Raw genomic sequence first — 3,042 nt, 5'->3', positions numbered from 1 at the left:
ATATACGAAGCTAGATTCTACCCTTCATGTAAAGCAATCTCGCAAAAAAAAAAAACAAACAAACAAACAAAAAAAAACATAAAAATGTGCACATATATATATATATATATATATATATATATATATATATATATATATATATATATATATATATATATTAAATGTTACAAGTGCAGTTTTATAACTTTGCATTTTGTCAAAACATTTTGTGTTTAAATGCTAAGGGGAACTTCTATACATCGATCTCTAAAAAACATAACCAAAACAAAAAAAAAAAATGTGAAAAAGCATCAGACTCTGCAGCCTCCAGAAGCAGAAAACAGTCTGACTCTGCACCGACTGAGCAGGTTTGTCATTCTGTGTCTAAACAGAGACGATGAGTGGAGAGAGGCAGGTCCACTGCCGCAGCCAATCAGAGCGCGGCACTGCCGCTCGGCAGAGTGGAGTTCAGTTTTTAAAAATCCTACACAGCTGTGATCAGCATCTGCCTGCCTGTGTGCATCAGTCATATGAAACCGGCTAATTTCTTCAAGATTCAAGATGTCACAAACTCCGGCTCAGGTAAAAATGACTTCTATATTGAGGAAATGCTGATTATCTTGCTTAGTTTTTCCATTTGAAAATAAAACAAAAAACAAAAACCTGAAAAGCCCACAGCTCGTGTACAAGGTTGCATTTTGCTCACCGTGGCTCTTAACATTCATGGGCACCACTTTCTTCACCACGTAGCCCTTTCCAGTGGCTGCTGCAGAGGCCACAATGAGGAGGAGGATGCTTGCCACTCGTAGGTCCATGTTGCAAGCTCAAACCTGCAGGGAAAAAGAAGAAGATTGTCAGTGCAACTGTCCCACAGGTAAATCTTTCTAGCATCACTTGCTATCATGTCCTACAGAGATTTGTTCTAACACTGAGGCTGCAAATCGGCATCTGAACCTCAGCGGGATGCACACAAGAAGTCTGTTAGCAGGATCTTCTGAATATTGCCTGTGAAGCATCCTGAAGTTCTACTTGTTTCTCCATTGAGCCGAGGCCTGGAGAAAACCTGGATCTCTGCTATTGCTTCCCCACAGAAAGAAACACTCAGAGTGGAAGAGGAAGGTCGAACATACCGGCATCCAAAGGAGAAGAAACCCAAATCTCTTCTGCACCAGAGAGCTCCTGGTGCCGCTGTATATCCTTAGGGTAGGAGCACAACTGAGGATATGCTGCCCTCCAGTACAATGAAGTGGGTATTTATACCATATCTGCCCCTCACATCATTAAAAAAAACTCACCAAAAAAGCACCTCCCTCCTTAGAGCTAGGGTGTAATTAGCAGACAGATCTTCCCAAAGCGGGCATGTCACGTCAGAGTGCCTCCATGTCTTGAATATCCAGACACATGATTATCACATTTTCTTCTGTCTTCTCTCTTCTTGAAATAAAATCTTGATAAATGAAAATTGTATTGAGGAATTTGAGGAATAATTTGATGCCATTTAGTTCCTGTATTGTTATTGACTTCCCTGATTGCTGGTGGGCTTCTGTAGACCTTTATCCCTTAGATTTATTACTTTTCTATTTTTTTTCTAATTCCTGTAAGGATTACTGATTACTTATTTATTACAGTGACTATTATTTTTAAGATTTCTTTAGCTATTTAATTAGTTTTTCCTATATTTTTCCTATGATCGGTCCTTCCAGCAATTACATAAATGTTTTGTCTATTTTGTGTTTACTTTCCACATTCATACATTGACATATGAAATGATAGAGGCATATTTATGAGCAGTAAATATGCCTCTCTTTACTGCTGGAAAGAAAGTTATTTTCTTTCTTTATTCGTTTTCTTCTCACTTCATTTGCATTTTATTTTCGAACCCCCAAAAGAGAAAAAATATAACCACTTTATGCAATATTTAATTTGAAAAACTGGTTATCTATAATGTTTGTATTCGGGAAACAAAGTTTGTACATAACACTTTCTGAAAATGGGTCAGTTTCTACCCATATGAATCTTGCTGGGAGGATTTAGTAAAGACATTGCAAACTGCATAAATCGTGGGTTTGACAACTAAGATCAACTGAAATGTATATATGACTGAATAGAAATTATTTATTTCTTTTGATTAAAAGAAAAATCACAACAACATTTGTTGTGAATTGGCGCTAACTAAAGTGAATTGAAGTCATGATTTGTTAGGGAGGAGAGTTATCTGGACTTTTTTGAATGAGTTAAAACATTTAAAGAACAAACATAGGACAACATTGAAAGGGGCAAACGTGTTATCTACGCTTTAATATCCACATTATTTGATCAGATTGGTGTAGTTGCGATACAGCATGGGATGACGAACATTTCTAACATTTCTCCTTCGTTTTAGCATCTTTGGAAGTTAAAGAGCCTCTATCTTAACACCCGAGCACACGCAGTGCAACCACTCAGCCACCAGGGGGCACGTTTTCACTTGTGTACAGCAGATTTTTCACAGCCATACCCTTGTGGTCATGCATTATTTTTGGTCCTCTCAGTGCACATATATTACCCAGGGCCTGGGGTGCATTTGCTCCAGTAAATCTGGTTCCTGTCGTGATGTGATGTTGTATTTCCTCAGTCAGCCCGTCAGTTATCCTCCCTTGCCCTCCACCTTGCTTACTTTGAGATCTTCCGACTGTAATTTCACAGCTTCAGGCCCGGCCACATAGGAAATGCATACACCCAAATAATCACATGTTCTCTAACACACCAGCAGCCATAAACGATGTGTAGGGTAGTTCCCGTGCCCCGTTCCCAAATCTCCCTGACCATCGCGCCGCCGTTTATAGCACGTGTTCGTCTTTCGCTCCTCTAATGTGCGCACATCGTGCAGGCAACATGTGTATATTTGACAAAATGATGATGAGCTGTGTGATTGAGGCCTTCGCTGGGTTTCTATATGAGGCGTCTATAGCGCACGTGACTCTGACAGGCGTCTTTCACCACAAGTTTAATTAAAGATCCTTCCAACAGGGCTCGTTTGAATCCCCCCCCACCACCACCCCATCCCTCTTGTCGCTCTTCTCT

The 3,042-nt window shown here is 39.8% G+C and overlaps 1 protein-coding gene across 1 annotated transcript in view; it reads right to left on the bottom strand.

The window, feature by feature from the left end:
• Window positions 1-1,208, bottom strand: part of col10a1a (collagen, type X, alpha 1a) — a 7,830-nt gene extending 6,622 nt beyond the window's left edge. The window contains exons 1-2 of the mRNA XM_015019334.1: window positions 1,110-1,208; window positions 686-809 (exon numbers count right to left, since the gene is read on the bottom strand). Of these exons, the coding sequence (XP_014874820.1) occupies window positions 686-794 (109 nt within the window). The 5' untranslated portion in view covers window positions 795-809; window positions 1,110-1,208. The remainder of the gene's footprint in view (window positions 1-685; window positions 810-1,109) is intronic.
• Between the last annotated feature and the right edge of the window lie 1,834 nt (window positions 1,209-3,042).

Source organism: Poecilia latipinna, unplaced genomic scaffold (genome assembly GCF_001443285.1).
Source record: "Poecilia latipinna isolate Pla-1442-1.1 unplaced genomic scaffold, P_latipinna-1.0 Scaffold2414, whole genome shotgun sequence".
NCBI lineage: Eukaryota > Metazoa > Chordata > Actinopteri > Cyprinodontiformes > Poeciliidae > Poecilia > Poecilia latipinna.
Note: the sequence above shows the minus strand (reverse complement) of the source record. Positions and strands in the feature narration are given on the sequence as shown.